At 44.9% G+C, this 24,603-nt stretch overlaps 1 protein-coding gene across 2 annotated transcripts in view; it reads left to right on the plus strand.

The window, feature by feature from the left end:
• The window catches only part of N4BP1 (NEDD4 binding protein 1), a 49,246-nt gene extending 26,987 nt beyond the window's left edge, over positions 1-22,259 (plus strand). Inside the window, exons 2-7 of one of the 2 annotated variants that reach the window (XM_082710996.1) lie at positions 86-1,776; positions 9,202-9,332; positions 10,880-10,976; positions 13,475-13,582; positions 15,732-15,839; positions 17,455-22,259. In XM_082710996.1, the coding sequence (XP_082567122.1) occupies positions 86-1,776; positions 9,202-9,332; positions 10,880-10,976; positions 13,475-13,582; positions 15,732-15,839; positions 17,455-17,812 (2,493 nt within the window). In that variant the 3' untranslated portion in view covers positions 17,813-22,259. The remainder of the gene's footprint in view (positions 1-85; positions 1,777-9,201; positions 9,333-10,879; positions 10,977-13,474; positions 13,583-15,731; positions 15,840-17,454) is intronic. The other variant, XM_082710997.1, reaches the window with a different exon arrangement.
• The last annotated feature ends 2,344 nt before the right edge of the window (positions 22,260-24,603 follow it).

The raw sequence follows: 24,603 nt of genomic DNA on the forward strand, positions 1-24,603 counted from the left end.
CATTTGTCATTATGTGTAACATAATAGGTGCTATAAAGAGCTTTTGTAAATTGATCTAATTTAATTTCTTAACTCCTCTTTACAGGAATATATTAAAGGAATCTGTGAACCTGAACTAGAAGAAAGAGAATGTTACCCCAAGGCCATGCACTGCATTTTTGTTGGGGCCCAGAGCCTGTTTCTGAAAAGCTTGATTCAGGACACCTGTGCTGATCTCTGCATTCTGGACATTGGTCTTCTTGGCATCAGAGGAAGTGCCGAAGCTGTAGTCATGGCTAGGAGTCACATTCAGCAGTTTGTAAAGCTCTTTGAGAATAATGAGAACCTACCGAACAGTCAGAAAGAATCCGAGGTGAAAAGGGAATTTAAACAATTTGTCGAAGCTCGGGCTGACAACTATACAATGGACTTGTTGATTTTGCCCACTTCCTTGAAAAAAGAGCTTTTGACACTCACACAAGGTGAGGAGAATTTCTTTGAAACGGGAGATGATGATGTTATTGAAATTGGAGATTCTAAACAAACAGAGTTTCCACAGAATGCTGCCACAGGGCTGAATATTTCCAGAGATGAAATTGTTTTGCAGGAAGATGCAAGAAATAAAGCTGGCACTCCTGTTTCTGAGCTTACAAAACAAATGGACACGATCTTTTCTAGTTCACAAGATGTACTTTTTGTTCCAGTAAATGGTCTAAGCCCAGACGAAGAGACATTATCCAAAGACAGAATTTGTCACAAAAGGAGATTTTCTGATTCTGAAGAAAGGCATACCAAGAAACAGTTTTCTTTGGAAAATGTTCAAGAGGGGGAGCTTCTCGATGATGGTAAGGCGTTAGCTGGAAGTGTAATCATTGACTTATCCGATTCTTCTGCTGATCCTGAAAATTTAAGTCCCGATGTAAAGGACACTACTGAGGAAATGGAATACAACATCCTCGTAAACTTTTTTAAAACCATGGGCTATTCCCAAGAAATTGTTGAAAAGGTCATTAGGGAGTATGGGCCATCCACTGAACCATTATTGCTCTTAGAAGAAATTGAAAAAGAAAATAAAAGATTCCAAGAAGACAGAGAATTTTCACCTGGTACTGTGTATCCAGAGACTAACAGAACCAAAAACAAAGGTGTTTGTAGCAGCGTAAATGAGCTTACAACGGATTCCACTCCAAAGAAAACACAAACTCAAACACAGCAAAATATGGTGGAAAAATTTTCTCAGTTACCATTCAAAGAATCAAAACCATGTACCTCAAATTGCAAAATTAATACTTTCAGAACAGTGCCAATAGAACAGAAACAAGAAATCTGGAGTTCAAACCAGAATTATGTTTGTAACATGGACCTTGAAACTGATGGCCTTTCACCCTCTGTTGTTCCTTCAAGTCCCAAAGAAGTTGTCAGTTTTGTTTCAAGAGGAGCTTCAAGTCACCAGCCCAGAATTCCAGTTTTTCCTGAAAATGGTTTGCAACAGCAAGCAGAGCCCTTACTTCCAAGTAGTATGAGGTCTCCCTGTGAAAACCGATCAGGGTGTTGTAGCTCTCCCCAGTCTAAGCCAAATTGTCCACCCCTTTCTCCACCAATGCCACTGCCCCAGCTGTTACCTTCAGTTACTGACGCAAGGTTGGCAGGACCGTCTGATCATATTGATTCCTCCGTCACTGGCGTTCAAAGGTTCCGAGATACTCTGAAAGTACCCTACAAGCTGGAATTAAAAAATGAGCCAGGGAGAACGGATTTGAAGCACATTGTTATAGATGGGAGCAATGTCGCAATTACGTAAGTCCACTATTTGCAAGTTATATTTTAGTTGTAAATAGGGCCCTAAGCAGTGTCTCAGAATTACATGCAGTTGAAGGAACTTAGGCTATGCATCTGTCTAGCTGATCTATTTTCTTACCTGGAAAAAGAAAACATGAAGCAGCTGTTTGGAAAGTTTTGTTATTCCATCTTCTGGAGTTGTAAACTTGGCTTTTCATCTTGCTGAACCTAAGTTTCTGAGGGTGAGAGATAATAGGAAATTTGTCTTCACTTTTGCACTGCCTAGTCATTGATAACAGTATAGAGATTTTTACAGCATTAGCTACTGGTTTTTTGGGTTTTTTTAATCATTAGGTTCTTAATACCATGAATTCCATTAGGATCTGAATATGAGAATGGAGCTTAAAGCCAAAAAGATATTTTTTCTCTCTTTATGCTACTTTATGCTATTTTTATGTCTCTTTATGTATGTTGGGGTTCTAGGCAAGAGTGCAGTGATAATGGATGTGCTGTACTTCTGTTGTACTTTGTTGATAGAGTGATAGCAATTTCCTTTCTAAGGAAGTTCATCAGTTTGAGCTTCTTCATGGTCCTCTGCTGCTACAAAAAGCTTGTATATTTGCTTTTAGCAAAAGGAGTTAAAAGATCATTTCTATTTAACCTGTCTTAGAAACCTCTGAAGAGTCTGTATTTTATACATCTGGTGCAAGCTTGGGTTTCTTCTCTAAGGGGAGGTTTAATACAGTGACTAAGAAGGGGAGAGGGGATCAAGTGGGAGTCTCTGCCCTGCTGTGGACCACCTGCTTGACCTCATGTAGGTTTCTGTCTGCTGGGTTTCACTTGCTGTAATCTGTTGCCTTTGCCTTGTCCTAAAGGGCACCTTTATCATGCCATTTCAACAACTGGTAGGTAAAGTCTCTCTCCAGTTTTCAAAATCAGTCACTCCGTTGATTTTGAAGAAGTCTGTAAGGTCTGGCGTTTTAAGTGGCTGTCATTTAAGAAAAGGGGCATGTCCCTGGACGCCAGATGAAGACGGTGAAACTCTTCTAAATTTTAGCAAATGTGTATGTGACCTCTCTCCTAGGAATTCTATAAGTGCTGTATATTTTTTTTTTTAAGATTTTATTTATTTATTTGACAGAGAGAGATTACAAGCAGGCAGAGAGGCAGGCAGAGAGAGAGAGAGGAGGAAGCAGGCTCTCTGCTCAGCAGGGACTCGATGCGGGACTCGATCCCAGGACCCTGAGATCACGACCTGAGCCAAAGGCAGCGGCTTAACCCACTGAGCCACCCAGGCGCCCCAGTGCTGTATATTTTTGTTTTGTTAATTTTTTACTGAGTTTTCAAACAAATACATAAAAAGGTAATAGGATGAATCTATTTTTGAATTTGGGATTCCCCACCTTCAATAGTTCTCAGCTCATGGCCAGTCGTGTTGAGCCTATACCCCCACTACTGCCTTTCACCCAAGTTATTTTAAAGAAAAGCTCAGATATGTCATCTTATCCTTAAGTACTTTAATGTCAGTTTTTTTTTTAAAATAAGGATTCTTTTTATTTTTTGACTGAATTGTTGATGCTGTATTTTGCTGTCAAAAGAAAGAAAAGAAAGAAAGAAAAATCCCAGCATTCCCCATGTTAATGTTTGAAGATAGACTGGAAAAATACGTAATACACTTGTCTTCATTTCTAAATAATACTGTTTGTTGTCATTTCACTTTGCTTTTTGGCAGTTCTTGTTGGGGAAACCCAGCAAATGGCCCACAGCCACATAGTGTTATCTAAGTAAAAATGTAAAGTGCAGTTTCAGTCACCCACAGTCCAAGTCCGGCACCAGTTCCTCATTGTTATGATTTATTTAGCAAGTGGTGATAATAAATTTAGGTCATGATTGTGAGTAATAGTAATTCTTTTTCAATTTTTATAACTGGAAAGATTTCCCAAATTGGTGTTGAAGGATTAAGAAATGTAAAGTAACATAGAACGAGCAGTGATGATGCCACTATTTAAAAACATTTGGGAGTAGTAACTAATGTATTTCTCAGAGGGGTCACAATTGGAATTTAGAGTGGTAGTGCCTTTCATGACAGGGTTTTTTGCATATCTCGTACCTCCTGCTTTGCCCATAGTATGACACCCCAGAACACTTGCACCTATTTACTAACACCCATGGGTGCAGTGCCATTTCTTTTGAAAACCACTGAATTAGTGCACTAAGGGGAACCACAGGCAGACTTTCATTACTTTTCCTTTTAAAAGCTGATTATTTGGGGAGGATTCCAGTTTTCTTTGAATTCACAGATGTCTGTGTTTAAAAGCAACAATTTATAAGGATGTGTTATCCAAAAAATAACAGACTTATACTTGATAAAGATTGATCTGAAAATATCAGTAACTAAAATTAACTCTTATTCTGCGGGAAACTGCTTAATAGGACAGGGTCTTATTTGGGGGTGATGGAATGTTTTAGAACAAGATCTAGGTGGTGATTGTACAATACTGTGAATGTACTGAATGCCACTGAATTGTTACTTCAAAATGATTATATTATGTAAATTTCAGCTCAACATTTTTTAAATTTGGGAAAAAAATTGATCCTCATTTGAGATCACTTTGATAGTAAATGTGGATTCTAGATTGTACATTCCGTGGAAGAAGTGATTTGTATGTCTCCTGTTAACCGAAATAACCGCAGGGTCCATGGTGCTGGCACACGGTGGGCACTCAGTAACATTCTGTTGAATGAATGACCTAAAGACTTAAATATTGGGATTTTTTTTTTTAAAGATTTTATTTATTTATTTGACAGAGAGAGATCACAAGTAGGCAGAGAGGCAGGCAGAGAGAGAGAGGAGGAAGCAGGCTCCCTGCTGAGCAGAGAGCCCGATGTGGGACTCGATCCCAGGACCCTGAGATTATGACCTGAGCCGAAGGCAGCGGCCCAACCCACTGAGCCACCCAGGCGCCCCGGGATTTTTTTTTAATAAACATATATTTTTATCCCCAGGGGTACAGGTCTGTGTATTGTCGCCAGGTTTACACACTTCACAGCACTCACCAGAGCACATACCCTCCCCAATGTCCATAACCCCATCCCCCTTCTCCCAACCCCCTTCCCCCCAGCAACCCTCTGTTTTGTGAGATTAAGAGTCACTTATGGTTTGTTAAATATTAGGATTTTTAAAATGACTTTTCCCCACTCTTTTATAACATTCTATTCCATTGATCAATTTAGATTAAAATTTAACTGAGACATTTTTCAGCAAATATTTGAAATCTTAAAACTGAAACATTTATTATGTTTTAGGTACTTTTCTCTTTTAAAATGTAATCTTTACACTGATTTTGTGAGATAAAAATGATCTATACTTTTATAACATAAAATGGCTTAAAAATCTTTTCCAAGATTTCACAGATAGGAGATGTGGACCCATAGGCTCCCAGAGCCATCATATATCCTGCCTTCTCCCATCAAAAATGAGGTTGGAATTTTCAGGCCTTGGCAATGTAGGGTACTTAAGTCTTGAGTTGTTTAAGCATAAACCTCACTTATTTGACCCAACTGGTGCAGAAGTAGTTAAAAAGGAAATTTGAACTCTTAAACAATAGGATTTGTTGGTTTGATCCTACTCCGGAGCAGCTCAGACCTACCCATTTCTGGGTGTCTGCCTGTCCTTTATTATATTAGCCTATCCAGCGTGCTGTGTGCAATTCATATACACTGTGAGAAATTCCAAAATACCCACTTCATGCTGCTAATTACACATATTTCTACTTGGTTTTTCCCCTTGTCACCATGAATGAGTCAAATGATGAGTAAATGGAAATTGTTTGTGGTGCGCGGCTAGACATCACAGTGGTGGCTATATCACACTCAGACTCGGTCACTTTGAAACTTGAGCATTAGGACACCTGACTTATCTGGGTAGATAATTTTCCGTGTAGATGAGGTTTGCCCCTTCATTTTTCAGCGCTATGTATTTTCTGCATTTTTTTCATGCTAGTCTTCTGTACCAGGGTCCCATGGCTTTTTTTATTAGTGGAAACTATTGAAGGAAATGACTCTTTTTCCCGGGGTAACTCCAAAAGAGTTTTTTCACCATTTCCCCTACATTGCATGGTCTGGTTCTATCACTACTGTGAGATTTTATCAAGCATCTGTTGCCCATCTCCTCTCTGCTTGGGACATTCTTCCTTCCAGTTTAATGCCTGCTATAATATGGAAAACAACCAGATGATGTAACTTGTTTCCAACTACATGGAATAGGAGTTTAAATCTCCCTTGAGAGCCAACACACCTGGCCCCTCCGGCCTATTAATCTGTTCATTCTGCATTCGGAGCTGGAAGCCCCAGACCTTTGGCCTTCCCAGAAGTAGAGGAGAAGTTACGGTATGTAAACCCTTTGTCTCAGAGTCTAAATAGACAGTTGGTCTGGGTCTACCTGTCAACAGGTTCCTCTGACTTGACTGCAGGGAGGTGAGGAGGCACATTTCTGCCTAGCCAGGATGTTGGGGAGTCGAAGTAGGAAGCAACAGGGACCTTCTGTATTACTCAGAGGACGTGAATTTGGCTGCACTTGATTTTCTTGTATAGTTCCATTTTTTGGCTGAATCTATGTGTTTTCCACCAGAATTTTGAACTGCCGTTTTTATTCCTAAAACAGCTCTCAAGATTTTTCAAGGTACCCACAGTGATTTGATCTTATCACTAAGGATAACACTGGAAATTAGTACAGAGCTAATGTTTCCGGAAATGCCATATCTTCCACTGTAAGTTTGTGCGTGGTATAGCGCAGTGGGATTGCATCTACTTGCATTTCCCTTCCTTTTCCCCCGGGACCCCCATGGGACAGAGCTGGATTCCACTCTTTCTACTGTTGCACTCAAAAGAAGCTTTAGAGGGAAGGAAAAAATTAGTACACATTTGTAGCCGATGAATAAACCAAACTTTACAAGCCTTTTTAGTGCATTTCTCTTAAGGATTGTTCTTTTCAGGACTTAAATAACATACATATTCCTTGGTTTTTCTAAGAACCAGTAGGCTGGTTTTTGTGTGTGTGTGTGTGTGATTTTTTTTTTTTTCATGTTAAGGCTGTGGTTGACATTAACTCTGGGTGTGTTCTTGCTGTTAAGCAGTTAGAATGGTTTTTAAAGATTTTTTTTTTTAAGATGACGCCTACAAAAACTACCTCCAGCCTTTCTCCAGTAGCAGATGTCCTGTTGCTACATTCTTGCCATGTTTTGAATGCTTTTAGATAAACAGATTACTGCTGAGTTACTTCATCAAGAAGGTTTACTTGCATATGTTTTCTGGAGCAAAGCTGATGTCGGTGCAGTCTCTTATTTGTGGCTCACAGAGAAGAGAGTGGGCTTTAGACTCTTAAAGGAGAAGTTTCTGAGCTGTTCTTCTGAGTGTTAGACGTTTATTGAATGTCCAGCCCATTTCTCCTTCGTGAGAATGTAGATTTAGGTGGGGACAGTCCCAGTGTAGGGTGGTAGGAGGGGCACTGGCTCAGGACTGAGGAAGCCTGAGTAATCCCAGCACAACCACCCTGTGGCAGTGCAGCCTGGGAAAGTTGCTCAGCTCTCAGGGCTTTCGTTCTTTTTATCTAGTAGGAATCTAACTTCGTTCCTTCTCCTAAATTCTGTCATTCCGGTAGACAATATAGGATAGCAAGACAGGAAAGAGGAGAGGTGATTGAGGACCTGTTTTTAGAAATGGCGTCATAGAAGAAGGTCTGGAATTGTGTGCCTAGGGCGTTGGAGGAAGGCCTAAGAGAAGGTCTACAAAGATAGCAGGGAAAAGAAAGCTCACTGCTGAGGAAGAGGGCGATGGCAAGCCCACCTGGCCAGAAACGAGAGTGACAATATGTGGTGATAGCTAGATCCCTCCTGACTAGAGAGGTATAGAGGGGACCTTGAAGCCATGCCCTGAGTTTGTTGAAAGGAATGCTGCCACTGATGACCCTGAGCAGGATCGAAGGCCTGACAGCTGTATTTCAGGGTCTCACTGGAGTTTGAGGAGGTATGGGAATTAGGAGAGCATGGGGTTGACTTGGGACACATTGTACCTGAGGTGGCAGGACTTCTAAGTGATGGAATTTTGGTTTTGATATGGAGACACCAGACATGAAGAGAAGACAGGACTGAAGATGCAGGATTTCCTGTCACTAGAACCTAAGTAACTATTGAAATAGTAAAGATAGATTATGCTCATTTCATAAACTGTAGCTTCACAGTTTGGGGGTTTGAGGTTTTTGTTTTTTTCTTTCTTTCTAATATTCATGGTTAGAAAATGGATCACCACCAACAAAATGTCAAACTTTGAAAACCCTCCTTTTTTAAAAATCTCCACTTTTACTTAACTATGGGAAAATACAGTTTAAATATTTTTTCTCGTTTCTTTTGAAACTTGTTACTACATTTTTGGGTGGGGTTAGTTTTTAATCCACTATACCAGGGGTTGCAAACTGTGGGCCAAATCTGGCTACCACCTGTTTTTGTAAATAAAGAACACAGCCACCCTCATTCATTTCCAGTTGGCAGACTTGAGTGGAGCAGCAGAGACCATATGGCCTACAAGGCCTATCTGGTCCTTTACAGAAAATCGTATCCTGACTTACATTCTATACAGTTCATTGTTTGTTTGCATCTGCTCCCCACACTTTCTGTTTCCTTCAGTAAAAGCATGTGCCGTGGCCTCCAGTTAGTTCCACTGGAATTGTGTCCTCAATTTATCTCTGGGAAGCTGCAAACTGAGTAGGTTTCACAGTTCCCTAGAAAGGGTATGGAGCCCTGGAGCTGGAGGCATCTGTAGCCTTTGGAAGTTGTGAGGACCATGGAAGGGTTATGTGTACTTCTGCTTCAGCAGCAAGTTTCTTTTTTTCTTTAAGATTTTATTTATTAGAGAGAGAGGGAGAGAGCATAAGCAGGGGGAGCAGCAGAGGGAAAGGGAGAGGGAGAAGCAATCCCAGAATGTTGGGATCATGACCTGAACTGAAGGCAGATGCCTAACCGACTGAGCCACTCCGGTGCCCCCAACAACAAGTTTCTTAATAAAATGTGTAAAATGCTCTTAGAGGTCAAATGACCAGGCAGGACTTTTTGGAATGGGCTCTCTAAAGAGAGCAAAAACAGAATAAAAAGTGCAATAAACAAGTATTACGATGAAGCTCAAACTGCCTTCTATCCCAATAGCATGTTCAATTAGATTGAACAAAGTATAAGAAAAATGATAAAGCTATTAAGAATCACATCTCATGCAAAGTCTTCTGTCTTGGCTTTGTAAAGTAATAAACTATGCGATTTGGTGCCAAAGAATATAAAAGAGTATTACAGGGAATTTTGTTGCAATTGTTTTTGTTATATATGGAGTTCACCATTTCACTTTTTCATGATGAAACTTAACATACTTTAAGCTGAAATAAATTTTGTTCTCTTCTAGCCATGGTCTGAAAAAGTTCTTTTCTTGTCGTGGAATTGCAATTGCAGTTGAATATTTTTGGAAGCTTGGCAACAGAAACATCACTGTATTTGTCCCACAGTGGAGAACAAGGCGTGATCCTAATGTCACAGGTAAGGCAAACTGATCCTTCCAGATTTCTCCTTTTCTAGATGTTTAACGAGTTGGCTTATATTTGAACACATGCTACTTAGAGCAGAGCCATGTGCCTTAGCAGCTTTTAAAGCAAAATGGTAAATCTGTTGCGCCCAGTAGAACATTAGGTGGAGTGTGTTACAGCATAAGAAGTACTTAGGGGAAGGATGGAAAGTTAACATAGTTGTTTATATGGAAAGTTATGTTAGAGTTCTTTAAACATACAAAAATTTTCCCAACTTTCTGAAAACGAGGTTAAATCTATCTTTCCTTTAGTCTGGGCTTCTGCCTCCTTAAACGGTCTTTTTTAAAATGGTCACTTGATAAATTTGGGAACCCCCATAGAGAGTTTTTTGAGCAGTCTGTTTAATAACATAAATTATATATGTTAATCGTGTGGTACTGTTGACTGCAGGCCACATACAGAGCTTTGAACTTGGTGAATCGTGCAGCAGCCCAGAGAAACCTAAGGTTGTTTCTTAGGTCACGGTAGGAGGAGTGTTCAGTCTGTGTCAGACAGCTTACCACAGCAGCGGGCCTCGACACAAAAGGTAGATTGGGAAGAGAAAGAGTGAGTACAGAGCTCACCCAGCATTTGAACAGGAAGTGAAACTTAGTCACTGTTGAGGTGGAAATGGTAAGACCACACATTTCTCAAGTATCCCAACTTCTCTCATTTAGGAGAGCATATTTGTCTTAACTGAGCGTGCTTGAGGACTAAGGCAGAGCCACTGATTTTTTGCAGTAGGATCTGTGAGGGCATCTTGTGATCCCTCCTGTGAGCCCTCCATGCTGTGCATCTCTAGGGCAGTAAAACACTGGCCAGGGTCGGGGAGGGGGATAGTATTTTGGTCTAAGCCAGTAGTGAGTACTGTTGCAGGGGATACTCTCTCACCCCGAGCAAAGTTTAGTGCTTTTTGCCCATTGACTGGTTTTCTAGTTTGGCTTTGACCCTCTTTTCTTCTGTGTCATGAAAGTCAGTAAAGGTTCATGCAGATAACTGAGAGCGGTTGGATACAATGCCAGCTAGAGGGATATTTTGACAGACTCTTGGAATGGGTCCACACAGGCCTTCCTTGGGATGGGGCAGAGCCTCGTGTCCCTGCCACACCTCTGCTTCCAACCCTGTTTCCTGTCCCACCCCAACCCTCTCTCTGGAACTTATGTCGTCAGTCTGTCTGTCCTACTGATTGTGATAGGAGTGTGAAAAATTCCTGGATGGTAGGATACATTAAATACAGGTTTATGGCCTACTCTTAATTTCAGGAGCAAATGAGTTGAACTTTTTTATATTTAAAAAATAGCTAAGGTCAATTTTTACATTGTATTTGCCTTAGTTATGTATATTCCTTGTTTTTTATTTATTTTTTTTTTCCTACCCAGTGAGTTAGTACATTGAGTCTTCTTGATTCAGTAAAAGTTTCCCTAACTCTCCAAGTGAAACATTTGGGGGTAGTTTCATTTATTTGAACATCTGGGAAGAGAGCCTTTTTCTGAATGTGTATTCAACTTATTCCATGAACAGAACAGCACTTCTTAACTCAGCTCCAGGAGCTTGGAATATTATCTTTAACTCCTGCCCGGATGGTCTTTGGAGAAAGAATTGCTTCTCATGATGACAGGTACGAAAGGCTGTTTTCCTTCCTGAGATGGGTGAGGGGTGCTGAGGAGCCCACTGCCTGCTCCACTGGACAGTTCATGGTGCTCTTGGACCCCCATGCATAAAGGGCTTAAAAGATCCAGGGGTTTGAGAATTTTAATGTTTATGGTCATTAAGGTTATATAGTCACTCAGTGGGTTATTATTATTTTTTTGTTATATGGGTTTAGGAACATTATCTTAAAGTCTGTTGGTTAGAATGTTTGTTTATATGCTTGTTTGTATTCTTAATAAAACATAACTGAGAATCCGTAAGTAAAAGCAGACATTGAGTTCTCTTTTTTGATGCATACTAAAAGCAATGTTTGAGTAAAGTTTGTCTTGTCTTAGGGTGTCAGCCCCAAGAATGCTTTTCAAACATGATTCATCTCCTCCTGGTTGATTTTGGCCAGTGACTTAGTTTGTCATTGCCGTACCTGAGCCCTCAGTATTTCTTCCACGTAATAAAAGATGGTCTCAGCTGACGCAAAGTGTGATAAGAGTAAGCTGCATTTCTTAGGTTGATGGGTCACTCAGAAAGCAGGTGTTAGTGCATTGGAGACAATAGGCTTTAATCCGCACCTTTTACATTTTTTCTAGCAGTCTTACTGAGCACCAAACCAAGTACAATGCCCAGAGCTAGGCTCTGGAGACATGTGCTTCAGACACATGTCCTGCTGTAAGGAGCTTGTGATCTAAAGAAGGCACACAAATAAATAAGGTGGGGTGGGTTCTTGTAGTTGAATAAGAGAAGGTCCCAAACATGACCAGTGGCGTGACAGCCAGTTTTTCAAACCTTCCTCTTTGGAGTGAATTCAGTAGTAGCAACCCTGCCAGTATCTGGGAACTTAAGTAGTGGCCTCTTGTTCTTTCCACTCCTGCATTCATCCCCTTTATGGTATTCTGGCCTGAAGCATTTAGAGTGTGCTGGTGGTTTTGCCTCAGTATTCCACCAAAGTGGTCCCCCTACATTGCAGACCGTGTTTAGCTCGTAACCCAGACTAGTGAGTGATAGTCAGATGGGTGAGAGATGCAAAGAGGGGAGCCCGGCAGTAGGGAGTTGGGGGAGAGACTAGGGATGACAGCAAACGTTCCTTAAGCAAAAGGTTCAGAGGCCTTCTCACTGACAGCCCCTTGGCCTTCTCTAGGCTGGAATGAGAGGCCAGATCAGATGGGAAGAATCAGAGTTGATGGGAGAGAATAGCATGAGAGGAAGTGGAAGAGGAGAGCACGTCGGGTGGGGCAGGGGTGAGGAAGTGCTGGGAGACCAGGTCCCACTCCGGTTCCGTGGTACTGGCCTCAGACCATGCAGTGCTCAGGTGGAGGGTCAGGTGGGCTGCGGGGCTCGTAAAGAGCCTTCAGATCTCTAACACTGTAGCTGCACACCTGCAGAATTTGAAGTCCTGTGCAAGTATGCAGACTAAATAAGCTTGTGCTTATTATTATGACTCTGGGTTTTTAGCAGACGTGGATCTGTGTCTTGATTCATAGTACATGCACTCAGAAGCCTTAACTACTTTCGTTAATACCTATGAGTGAACCTCATCGCTTACAATTCATGCCAGCTAGGAGTAGTTTATAAAGTATTCAATAATAAATCAAAATGTGTATTCATACTTTCCAAGGCATCCTAAGACTTCTGAAACTAATGAGGCTTGTTTTTTAATTCCTTTGAAGTTCTTACTCTCACTAAGAAAAGCAGTTGTTCGCACCTTCCGTTCTAGTGATTCTCTTAATGTATTGTTTGTTGTCTTTGTCTGCATTGCCTTAGACAGATGCGGTCCCCCTGACTGAGGGATAAAACTCAACATTATTATCCTCACAAATCTCTCATTAAGAGGGTTTGAGCATGAGTAATCTGCCGCAATGAAATAGAATTCTCAATATTGAATTCTTACCCTTCCTTTTCACCAGCGCAGCTTCTCATAAATGGCATTTGAGTGAATCTCTAACTTGGGCTAAACACAATAATAGTTCTAGACATCACAAGTCCAAGCAGAAGATGTGAACCTGTGGGTTTTTGTTTTTGTTCTTTTAATGCAAGGCTGATTGTACCAAGCAGCTAACCTCAGAACCAGAGTACTGTAGCTTAGCAACCAAAACTTGAATAGTGATTTCACAGGCTTGTCAGCTCGAATTTATTCTCAACTTTAGTCCTTGTGGATCATCTGATGATCGCTATCTGTTGATAATACAACTTTTCTAGAAAAAATGTGTAAATCATGGTTGAGATCATTTTTAAAAAGAAAATAATATTGTATGAAAACCAGACCTTCATTATAATCACACTAATAATTTCAGAGGTATTCAGTATTTCAGATTGATCTTCAGCTGACAAGGACTTAACTTTTCTACCTCCTAGCCATAGTTAAATTCTTTGGTGATTTTCCTATGAAGAGGAAATCCTTCTGTTTTCTTATAACATAGCTTCTATAAGCCAGGAATGCCTGCTTGCCCATTTTAACCTCTTATATTACTATAGGTTTCTACTACACTTAGCGGACAAAACTGGTGGCATAATTGTAACAAATGATAACTTCAGAGAATTTGTGACTGAGTCACTCTCTTGGAGAGAAATTATTACAAAAAGGTAATATTTTCTTCTTTGTCTTTGGTAAAGTGTTTTTTGTTGTTCATTGTTCGGTTTTGTTTCGTGTCCACCTTGGCCCTGCAGAAAGCAGTATAGGGAAATAAGAATAATCCTCATCCCATACTATGGCTGGTCCCTCTAGATAAGTGGGGTTCCCAGTACAAAGCCACAAAACCAGCAGGGGATGTATAGGCATGCTGTGGTGGCTGCTGGGTGTCTTTGAAAGATCGGTGTTCCCTGACAGGAGGCAAGAGGCCCATGTTTATGGTGTGGTTAACTCTTGTTAACAGTGTAGTGGAGCAGAAGTGGCCCCTACCTTAGCCTTGCCCTGGATGGCAGGGGAGACTTCGGCAACTCACTGGGCATCCGTACTTGACCAACCATGAAATACGAAGGTTGGATTTAATGACAGCTGTGATTCCAGCAAGAGGTCGGGACCAAAATCAACCTGCTGGTTGAGTTCTTACTTCTTGGGAGTGGGAAGAATATTTGTGCTTTTTAATCTGTGATGCCTTTCTTGACCCTTTACCACAATGTTAAATCATGTACATTAGAACTATGTTTGATTATCATCCAGAAAAAAGTCAAGAGTAGAGCATTCACAGATGTGTTTTATTTTTGATGGTACTCTGAATGTGTCCGCCGGCCTGAAGATCAGTAAACACTGGGTTTCAGGACTTCTAGTTAACAGGCATCATCTGATCAAGTTACCTAACAGCACCAATCTGTGATGGTGCCCCGGAGGAGGCCCATATGCCACAAATCTAAAAACGTAGATCAGCATACCTCAAGCTGTGTGTTAGTAGTAGTGTGTAACAGCTACAACTGGGTATTTACCTCTGTTGGGGTTTCACAGTTGCCCCTTATCTGATATTTGTATTTTGCTAAATCATTAGAGGATTTTGGAAAATAATTCTTTTTTTTTTTTTTTTAAGATTTTATTTTTTTTTTTAAGATCACAAGTAGGCAGAGAGGCAGGCAGAGAGAGAGAGAAGAGGAAGCAGGCTCCCCGCAGAGCAGACAGCCCGACGTGGGGCTCGATCCCAGGACCCCGGGATCATGACCCGGGCCAAAGGCAGCGGCTTAACCCACTGAGCCATCCAGGCACCCCGGAAAATAATTCTTTACTGTAAAATGTCCAGGTGTGAGATAAATACTCTCTTCATTTTGACTCACATGCTGTTAATAAGCTGTTCATGAGAGCTGAACTGAAAATTGGTCTTTGACCTTCTGGGCACACTTAATAAGCCATCAATCTTCGAGGACATGTTTCTGTTGGATCTTTGCCCTGGACTCATTGTCAGTATTTACTGGACACTCCTCTGTGTGGTCTAAGTGCAATCAGGACTCATGTTTGTACACCAACCCATTGCCTTCAGAACTCACAAAACAAGGCGTTTACTGAGGTTTAGACAACCAACACAAGCACTTAGCCTTCTTTTCTTTCTTATATCTTGCCCAGACTTACTAAATCATACTGAACTGATCTTAGATTTTCTTTCCTTGTAGATCATATTGTTTTGTTGTTGTTGTTGTTTTTAAGATTTTATTTATTTATTTGACAGAGAGAAATCACAAGTAGTCGGAGAGACAGGCAGAGAGAGAGGGAAGCAGGCTCCCTGCTGAGCAGAGAGCCCGATGCGGGACTCAATCCCAGGACCCTGAGATCATGACCTGAGCCGAAGGCAGCAGCTTAACCCACTGAGCCACCCAGGCGCCCCTTGTTTTGTTGTTTTAAGAGGTTATCTTCAGTGGGTTTGCCTGTAGACACAACTATTCAAAACAAAAGTAAAACCTTTGTTGTGCACCTGCTGTGTCCCAAGCTGACAGTCTTTAAATCTTGTTTTCAAAGTTGTATTAGGAGAAGAAGCTGCTTCCAAAAGCCCAGATAAAAAAAAAGTCTGCAAGTCTCATTAAGAAATGTGAGGGCCAACTGATTAAAGTTTGTTACTTTATTGAATTTATATCCAAAAGAGAAATTCAGGTGGTTTAACTTGGTTGTTTTTTTCCATTAGGCAATTAAGCAGCCTTGTAATTTTATAGGTGACTGTTGCCTTGGAATTAGGTGGCCACTGCTACTTTCTTCTCAATTCCTGCAGCAGTAAAAGCTTCATGTTTTCTCCAGCATTGTAATCATACTCTGTTGTAGATTGCTTCAGTATACCTTCGTTGGGGATATATTTATGGTTCCTGATGACCCTCTGGGAAGAAGTGGACCTCGATTAGAAGACTTTCTTCGGAAGGAAGTCTTCCTTAGGTATTTGTTTTTTTCACACTGTTTTGTATTTACAGACTTGTTTCACTTCTTTGTGCTTTAGTGTAAGTGATGTCTCTGAAGGACTAAAGATGGCACTTTTGAAATTTTTATTAGCCTTATACTTGTCGCTGGTGTAGTATATTTGAAAAGCTAATCAAACACTCACCTTAAAGACCAGTTCTTCATTTGTGATCCTTTTGGTTTTAATCCTAGGACAGGATTTAATTTAATTTAATCCTAGGACAGGTCTTAAAAGACCACAGATTTTGCTGGCAGTCACTTATTAGCAAATGCCACTTAGGTTCGTTTTGACGTGTGTATATTCTTTTATATTCATTTTCCAAAATCATTTGCTTTTTTAAGTTGTTATGCTGCTGTTAATTTACTTACTATTCGGGAATCACTACCTGGGGAACTCTTTATCTCAACTTAAAGGAGAAGCCGGTATTTCATATTCTTCTGAAATTGATTTGATAATGTGGGTTTTCTTTTTTGTAGTTTCGGTTTTTGTTTTGTTCTTTTAAAGATAATGTTGCTAGTGGCTGTTTCTGTTTTCAGAATTCTCAGGTAACGGGCATTGTTAACTCAAGTATTCTGTGTGCCCGGCTGGCAGAGAGTATGAGCCGGTGACAGCTGATCTTTTTTTATTTATAACCAGATCCCTTTGGAGTTCTAGCTTTGGATTTGGGGGTAGTTCACAGAGAGGTACTTCTACAGAGGAGACCAGTGTAATTTCAGTTCCCTGGTCTGAGAAATCATTTCTCCTTTGAGCCTTTGGGTTTTATTACACAGATGAGGGCTTACTTCCCAAGGTTCTGCTCCTCTCCTTACACCAAGGGAATAGCAGCCATTTTAACATAGGCTGAGTGTTGTTGCATCGCTGCTGGGCTTTTAAGACCTGGGGCCTGTGTGCAGGCATCGGGGCCCATGGATCAGACTACCCGAAAAGACAGTTCTCTGACTCCTTCCACACCTGAGCAGCTTGGCAGCAGGGTCTGTCCTGCCTGCACACTTAATCGTTCTTTATAGTGTGTTAACTAATCGAGTAAGAAGTTAATAATAACCCCTCACAGAGGCTCTAGCTTTTGAAGTTGGGAAAAGTGTTCAGCTGGCCTCATTTCTTGGCTGCAAGTCCGAGTCACCTGGGAAGCTGCTTAATGAGACAAATGCCCTTTTCACACACACACACATGCCCAGAGAACATGCAGGTGTGGGCACCAGCACCTCGCCCAGACTGGTGATGGGGGAGGGGTGGAGACTGCAGGAATCGGAAGTGGCTGCCTCGCCCCAAAGGAGTCCCTTTTTCTAAGCCCTTTCATCCAGGGCCCCCACACAAAATTAGAGTCCTCAGGAGAAACTCAGGCTTAGAGCCAACAGTTGGCTGGGGTCAGTTCTCGTAGCTGTAAATCTGGGATGGTGGGGTAGCTCATGAAGAGCTATCACTCACCGTCGTGACCAGTCAGGGATGTTACAGGCGTCACCCCCGTGGACCCGTCTGTGGGCAGCTTGCCTTCAAAAGTCATGGAGCAGTACAGCCTCCAGGTCAGCAGCAGGTCATTTTTGACAGCTTTCTCATCTTTTCTAACCCAACTCACCAGACTCGTTCTGTTCACAGAGATATGCAGCCCCTACTCAATGCCTTGCCAAATGTGGGCATGTTTGACCCCAGCTTCAGAGTCCCCGGCACCCAGGCAGCCAGCACCAGTCACCAGCCTCCCGCCCGGATTCAGGGCACCCCGCCCAGCCACTGGCTTCCTCAGCAACCCCGCTTTCCAGTTCTGCCAAACCTTCCCGGTATGCAGCAGAGTGTGCCCATGCCGGCGCAGAGGTCTCCTGCGGAAACCAGCGAGTTGAGGGAAGCCCTTCTGAAGATCTTCCCTGACTCAGAGCAAAGACTGAAAATTGACCAGATACTGGCGGCCCATCCGTACATGAAAGACCTGAACGCACTGTCTGCCATGGTTTTGGACTGAAGGTCACACTCTAGCTCGTGTCTGCACGTGGCAGCAGGAAGCGACATAATGTGAAGAGACCGATTTCCCAGTGGAAATACTGTTGTAGTATATAGAAAACAGATGTTTTGTGTATAAAAAAATCTGGGTTTTCAAAACCAGCTTTTTCTATATATAAATTATGCTGCTATTACAGATTTAACATTTTCTGTAAAAGGAAAGTACATTTTCTGCCTGTTCAGAACTGTTTAATAGCAGTTACTCTTGAGTGTATTTACATTTTTATGTTTTTTAAACTATTTTCCTTAAAGCTGAAAATATTGACAAATGGATATGATTAGCCTTTCTAAATAAAAAAAAAAAAAAAGAGTTGCTTTCTTAGGGAAAGCAAGACCTCTTAAAGTATATTTTCTTGAGATGACTATGTAACGTCCACTAACATGAAGTGTGCTCACCACCCCCAGCCTCCTCTGCCCTCACCCCTGAATTAGAGTCATAGGAGTAGGTTTTGCTCCTGTGAGTCTTTTGTTGGAGCCATTTGTGAGAGGGGGCAGGAGGTGCCACTAGATGGCACCTGTGCCTAGCCGTTGTTAATGACCAGGGCACACACAGACTCCCAGAATGTCAGGGCAAGAAGAGATTCTAGAATTCATGGAGTCCCACCCTACTTCCCCTGCCCCAGCAGAAGAGGGAACTGAGGCTCAGCATGCTTGCGTCCACAAAGCCCAGGTCCACAGCTGTGGAGCAGCTGGGCAGGGACCAGACTCTTTGTCCAGTACTCTGACACGCTCACCAGGCTGAGACCTCGCTGTTGAGTAGAAGTCATGTCTTAGCCTCTGAAAATAATAGTGGGATGTGAGGAAATTCCATGAAGAGCCCCATTGTTACATACAGTTTTGTGTCCACAACCTCCATGCGAAGTTCGTTCAGCTTTGCCAAAAAGTGATTTTCTATTCTCAAGAATGACCCAAGCCAATAAATAGCATTAGTAGCTGCCGTGGGGGCTCAGCCCCTTATTTATTTCTCCTGGATTTGTCTTTTTAGTGTTCTCAGCTGTCCTTCCAGTGAGTCTGTCTCAGCATTGGTATCTCAGTATTGTGTTTTCAGTGCTCAGATTCTGTGTCAGTGAAGTTCTTTTCCTGGGTAATTATACGTAACATCTTTGCTGTTCTCTGGACTTTCAAAGGGCTTGGTATTTTCTACCTTTCTCTTCCCTGGCTGCTCACGGTCAGTTTTGTGTCTGCCCTGTGGGTCGTGCCCCTCCCAGTCCCCAGAAACAGCTGCTGCGGACTCGGGGCCAGTCTTTTCTTCATGGTGAAGGGACTTTCTTGGCCACGAGCAGAGCTGGTACCTCCCCAGGAGCCTCCCTCCCGGTGTGTACGACCCTTGCTTCCCTCAGGGGATGAATTCAGAGTCCTCCAGGTGGCTGGACTTGTATTTTTCAATCATGTTTTCTCTCTAGTTGCCTTTAAGATGCCTCCTAATGGGGATCTGGTTGTCAGCTGCTGCTTTGGGGCAGGTGGCCAGAGTCACCCACCAGCTGTGGGTTTGGAGGTAGGAGACTTGGGGCGGGCAGGAAGTGATGCAGTCACAGCCCCGTGCCTCAGCTTCAGAACTCGTGGTTTATAAAAGTGTGGCAGACGTGTGAGGGCTAGGGCTGTCTCACACAGACTCTGATCTGGCTTGAGGTTTGGTCTGACAGCCTTCCCAATCCAGTATTTCTCCTATTTGCAGAGAAGGACTCAGTGGTAAACCTTACTGGCCCAGACTTAGCCACACAGGTCTTCCTGGAAGGGGACTGGGCCTCAAGTGACACCAGGTGGGGCTGGCTAGACTGGGGGTTGCAGAGTTTCCTAGGCTCCAGAAGTGACTTGACCCTTGACCTTTGGGTTATCTAAGGCTCTCTATTTTTAGTATTGTTTCTGAGGGCTCTACCTGCCCCTTTCTTCTTTCTAGGGCATAGGAAGGAAAGATGCAGGAAATTAAGTGGGTCAGTTACCTGCCTTGATAAATTACAACATAACACAAAAGTCACAGTTCTTTCTGAAACTTGAAAATTTAAAAACCCAATTTTCAAACCATTAAAAAAAAAAGTCATTACTTGTTCTCAGCTTTCTCTTATACTAGGCTGAGTGTTGACGCTCCTCAAATGCTGCTTGCCGGTCTGCCCCCAGTGGTTGATTTCTGAACCGCCGCGGTGGTGTCGGCAGCAGTGCTTCCTCGCTCTGCAGCTCCTCGGGCAGCCTGTGCCGAGGCTCCGCATCCTGCACTTCCTGGCCTTCCTAGAAGGAGGTGGCAGGGCAGGGGATGCCAACTCATTCAGGAGACAGGCGTCTGCTCCTCTGAGAGTGGTTGTCCAGGGTTTGAGAATTAAGTAAATGGTGATACGGGATGATTCCCGGACTTAGCTTCTGCCCCAGGCCCCTGCTGCCTTCTCTGGGAGAAAAAAAAAAAAAACCTTGTTCGACCCTTCTGTACGGTAGCCTGTGTTTGAGACCTTGTAGGCCGAGGGCTCCAAGACCGTGGGAAGGCATCTCAGCCATCCTGGATGGCGGGTCAGCTTTGTCTGGCAGGCTCAGCTGTGGCTTGGCAGAGTCGCCAGGGACTCAGGCCTGTTGCAGCGTTTGGTCTCTGAGAGGAGGGCGAGGGTCGGTCTTGCTTCCTTAGGTTCGTTGTGGCACTTGTGGAATAGGATTCACGGAGAAAGCCATGCTCCCAAGTACCCTTCTCCATCACGGGAAATGCCCCAGGCACTGGGCCTCCTGAGTGTGGGCCTGGGCACCCTTCTCCCTCAGCTCCAGCCTGCCCCCTCCAGGCACCTCCGAGACGTGGCCTTCCTGCTTGTAGCTCTCCACCAGCACTGCCATGTCCTCCCTGTGTCCCTCTCCTCTCCTCCCCGTGGTCTGTTCCGTCGGCCCCTCTGCCTCATGCCGTTTGTTTCTTCATGATCTACCATCTACCTCCCCATTGCTCCCCGTTACTACAGTTGAGATCCTGTAAGAACATCGCCTGACCTCAGAATCCTCTCCGGGCACTGCTGCTCCCCCTCACCTTTCCGCTCTTCACTTCCTGTTTGGCAAACTTGGCCTTCATCCCACCACATGGAAATAGTCTAGGAAAAGTCCCAGGGACCACGTAATTGCCAAATTCAGAGGCCTTTTCTTAATCTTCCGTCTTCGCGTCCACATCAGTGACCAGAATATTTGACACTATTGCCCTTATTTTTCCCCATTTTCTGAAATTTCCCTCCCAATTGTTCTTCATGCCTTTCCCTTCTTTTACTGAAAGGCCAGGCCTTGAGACCCTTTTCTTTCTTGACAGGTGGTTCTCAAATTTTGGACCAGCCATGGAATTCATGGTGGGGTGGGGAGGGCAGCTCTTACTAAAAATTGTGATTACCGGGCAAAGCCAGCCCCCAGAGCTCTTATACTCGGTGGCCCTTATTCAGTGGCCCTGGAGTAAAGCATGGAAATTGAAGATTTCGTCAAGCTCCCTGGTGTGTCCCACGCAGGCTATCCGCTATCCGGGGACCACATGGCAAGAAAGTGCACTCACCCTTAGGGCTCACTAACTTCAGCCTTCCTCCTCCCTAACTTCTCTAGCTCAGAGTGTCCCCCCCCCCCCCCCACCCAGGGCATCGACTTCTAGTCCCACCTCTAAGCCTCCCCTGCAGGAGCATGTTTCTAGCTCACCTGGAAGCCCTATGCCGGCCTCACACTCTGCCCGCAGACCCCCTGCCTACATATGTCCCTTGCTCTCCACCCCCACTCCACCCTGCCACAAAGTCCCCTCCATCAACCCTTGTCCATGGCCTGACGGTGCCCACCAGTCATGCTCTCATGGTCTCCCTATGGGTGACGGTCCCTGACCAGTCAGCTCACCTCTCCCTCCCAGACTCCACAGTGCTCGCAGCTCTATCCGGCAGAACCACACCACGGGTCACAACCTCATCTCTGTTCAGTGCTTCAGTGCCTCGCGACCAGAGCACCAAGCTCAGCGCTCCGGAGTGTAGTATCTGTGCCATCCCCCTCGTGGCCACGTGTGACTGCCCCACTTGGCATAGCCCTTCCCCGGACGCTTGCTGCAGCCCACACACATTTCCTCAGTTCCCTGTGGGCTCCTGCTTCCGCGTGCACCTCTTTGCTCTGCTGGAGATGTCCTTTCTCCCAAATGGCTTCCCCTGCAAAGGCCCAGCCTGCATCCTCTTTGTACCCTTGCCCAAGCTTCTGACCAGAAGCAACGCCATGGCGCTCTGTGACCCACAGCACTTGTGTCTGGCTTTCGGCACTTGCCACGCTGGCTGGTGTCACCGCAGCTGATTGTGTACTGTGTCTCACCTCCGTTTCTAGACTGTGAGCTCCTCGCGGGCAGGGACCGTCTGTGTTCACTCTTTGTATTTCCAATGGCACCTATCACAGTGCCTTGCACTTAATAGGTGCTCAATAAACGTCTGCTCAATTGAACTGGACAATAGTGTCTTCTTGATGTGGTACGTGGCAGCCGTAAGACCTTCAGAAGTCACACTGTCGGCATTTGCACCAGGGAATCCATACTCCGCTGTGGTAGACCGCGAGGGTTGGGGGAGGTACCTGCCTGGCTTTCCGCTTCTCTCCAAGGCTCCCAAAACACCTCGTGTCCCAGGGGTCAGCACCGGACAGGCTGAGCCCAGCCGCATGCTCACTTCTGCCCACAGATGGGCCCGGGCAGATACCTGGCCCAAGCTAGGCGAGTCAGAGCCACTCCTTGGGTTCTCCCCCTGCTGGTGGGACTGAGGAATGTCCTGCCCAGGTCTTTTGGAGGCCATTTCCTGCCATGGGGGAAGCTGACTATGGTAGAGAAGCAGGAGCAGGGCAGCGAGATTCCCAGGCAGGAAGGTCAGGCTGCTGTTGTCTCGGGAGCCTGATGGCACCCATGCCTTTGCACAGATGTCGAGAAATGCACTTCCTTTCGCTTAAGCTAGTTCGTTTGGTTTATAACCCTTGAAATCAAGAGTCTTGAGTAAAATGGGTATCACGGCTCCCAGACTCAGCAGATTAAATGGGAGAGGCCCATCGTATCTTTAAAAAGATCCCAAAGATGGGTGCAAACAGAACTTAGGAGTGTTCACCCCAGTCAGAAAACGGTAAGAGGCTGATAGTTTCTGATTTATTTGAAACTTTACCTCCAGGAGAGCTCCGCCCCCCCCCCCCCCCTTCAAGCAGGCTGTTTCCTGGTGCTGCTTTTCCTTCTCAACATCCCCACTTCCTCTTGAGGGTGTCTGGAAAAATTCCCTGATGTGAATTTCTTTGTTCAGTTCCCCGGCTTGGCAGACACTAGGCCTGTCCGGAGCCCGACCTTCCCGTAGACTGCACATCCCCATCTGTAAAACACGCGTAATGGAATCCCACGTCCTACGCCAGGGGCATTGTGAAGCATAGGTGTGTTCATACCCATGAAGCACACACGACAGGGCCTGACACTGGGCCCTGTTCAGTGACATTCAGAGCCATCAGTGTGGCTCTGATCAGCGCAACCCCTCTAAGACACCCGTAGTGTTCACACCTTTACAGTTCACTCCACATCTAACCAGGGGTTCGAGAGCTTGTCTACAAATGCTCAGGTTATCTTCCAGCTTCCTGATGCTCTTCCGTGCCTGCCAACTCACTAGGAGTGTGGACCAGACTTCCCTTAGAGCCTCAACAGGGCCATGAAGTCCAGCTGTCACCTCTCTAGGGCACTGCTCCTAAAAGCTAGGCAGCCAGGAGGGCCCCTCCGATATCACCCCCAGGGAGGGGAGAGAGGGAAGCGGGCAGAGCCACCGCCTGGCCTAAGGGTGCATGAGAAGGCAGACCCCGACCGCTGGCGCCAAGCACCCACTGTGCCTAATTCTGTTTGTGATCCTCCCCACACTCCTCTGGGGTCTCTGGGAGGAGCTGGAACACAGGGCTACAAAGAGATTTGCAGTTCTCCAAGCCAGCGTGTCCCGGATTCATCACCTTCCCCAGAGGTGACGTGGCAGCCAGAATGGCACCTGAGATGACGCCCTGCCCCCACCCAGTGAACAGAAGGGGGGCCCACAGAAGGAAGCTGCCTCTTGCCAACCCCCTCCCTGCACAGCGAAGCCCACGTCCAGCGCTGTTCCTGTGCGAGGAGCACAGTTCCTAAAAGGGAAAGTTGACCAGCGTTGTCCAGAGTAAGCCCACGTGTGCAACACACCACCTTCCATTTCACTTAGGGCAACGCAGATCAGGAGGAGGAACTTCGAGGGGTTTTGAAACCTGAAAGATGTCTATTTCACAGCTCCAGTCCTCGGACATCGTGGTTCCGGGGCGGGTGGCCGTGACTGGCCAGCAGGGATCTGCGAGAAACAAGGCAGGAGTGCCCACGGCCAGCGCTGGAGCTGGAAGCCCAGGGGCCTTGGGACTTCTTGACTCCGCCCCTCCCACCAGGCTCCATGAAGCACAGGCCTCAGACTCCAGCTTGGGGGCTTTCCTTCCCACCGCCACCACGGCCCCAGGGAGCCCTGCTGGGCCCCACAGCCTGAAACCCAGTCTGGGGTCAGCCTGGGCAGGCCCTGCCCTTCCCCATCCTGTTCCCAGAGAGGAGGAGGCCGCCCTGAAGAGAATGCGCTTGTCTGCCCGCCTGTCTGGCTCCAGCTTCCGTCTAGGGTTTCACACCAGAGCAGGCTGCAGGAGGGAGAGGGCCTCCCACAGCCCGCAGCAAGCTGCTGCTGGGCCCCCATGCCTTCCCCAGACCAGAGTGTCTCTGCAGCAGCAGGTCCCTCTCCCCCGGCCAGCCCAGCACCCCGCTGGTCCCCTCCAGGATGGGCAGCG

Source organism: Mustela nivalis, assembly GCF_964662115.1.
Source record: "Mustela nivalis genome assembly, chromosome: 18".
Lineage (NCBI taxonomy): Eukaryota > Metazoa > Chordata > Mammalia > Carnivora > Mustelidae > Mustela > Mustela nivalis.